This window comes from Perkinsus marinus (genome assembly GCF_000006405.1).
Source record: "Perkinsus marinus ATCC 50983 genomic scaffold scf_1104296974558, whole genome shotgun sequence".
Taxonomy (NCBI): domain Eukaryota; phylum Perkinsozoa; order Perkinsida; family Perkinsidae; genus Perkinsus; species Perkinsus marinus.
This window is the reverse complement of record NW_003201089.1, coordinates 1251-2192: the sequence shown is the minus strand read 5'-3', so window position 1 is coordinate 2192 and position 942 is coordinate 1251. Positions and strand designations below refer to the sequence as shown.

The 942-nt window shown below is 49.7% G+C and overlaps 1 protein-coding gene across 1 annotated transcript; it reads right to left on the bottom strand.

Annotated features, from left to right (window-relative positions):
• Positions 1-21: 21 nt before the first annotated feature.
• On the bottom strand, positions 22-482 carry Pmar_PMAR023143 (hypothetical protein; the record flags this gene model as incomplete). The annotated part of the gene is made up of 3 exons (XM_002765821.1): positions 22-88; positions 173-289; positions 337-482. 3 exons carry the CDS (start codon positions 480-482, stop codon positions 22-24), a joined length of 330 nt encoding a protein of 109 aa, XP_002765867.1.
• Positions 483-942: the final 460 nt, after the last annotated feature.

Here is a 942-nt window from a genome sequence, read left to right as displayed (position 1 = left end):
CAGACTCACATGTCACATCGATCAGTAGATAGTGACGCTATCAGTATAGCCACCCACAGGAGGATCTGCCATCTGAAGGGCAGCGCACCTGCCCCGACTCGGCTGAAACCTTCCGGGAGGGGACCAGCTGTCGCTGATGAGAATATTCAACCTCCATGCTGTAGCAGAGTACAGTACCCATCGCTCGTTGAATGTATCGAAGATGACAGATTCGTCGTGATAGGCGAACTGATTAGAACGTCCTCCCATTACCATGATGTGTGGGACGGCCTCAGAATGGTAGAAGAATCTGAGTGAAAGCAACTGACCACAGGGGATGAGAAGGATGTCACCAACCTGGCAATAGGGCCTTCGACAAGGTCCGCTGGTAGAACTTGCATCAGCACATCCAACTTGGCGTCCATGCCATACTCAGTCCAGGCGAGGGACTCCCAATGGTGACGAGGGACGTACTCGGAATCAGATGATGTTCTCCGAGACATGTCTGGGAATCCAAAATACTATTGAAGGCAGCCAGATACCATGCATCGTAAGAGCAGTAATGAGTGCGTAGCCAATAGACTTCGCCCCCATCGAACCTCAATGAAACGGTTGCATGTATATTGCATGTAAGATTTCATCAGTAACACCCTAGCCCGAACTCGGCACTCGTCATTTTACGAGGTAGGAATATCATGGATATATGCTATTCATCTAAACAATGACATCGCTTATTGGAATATGCAATCTCAGCTTGTTGACCCGTTGTCACCGTGCATGAGAACGTGAAGACAGCGACTGCACACAGTCAACCGTTTTTTGCACCAGGACAACGCGTGCTCCTTGGTGCTCGGATTAGTTCGTGCTTGTTCGTCTCATGTGTTGTCCATTCCCAGATGGTGATTTCAGGCTGCACTTGACGGCACTGCGATTGGGAGCTCAAATGGAAGCTGATATGACCCT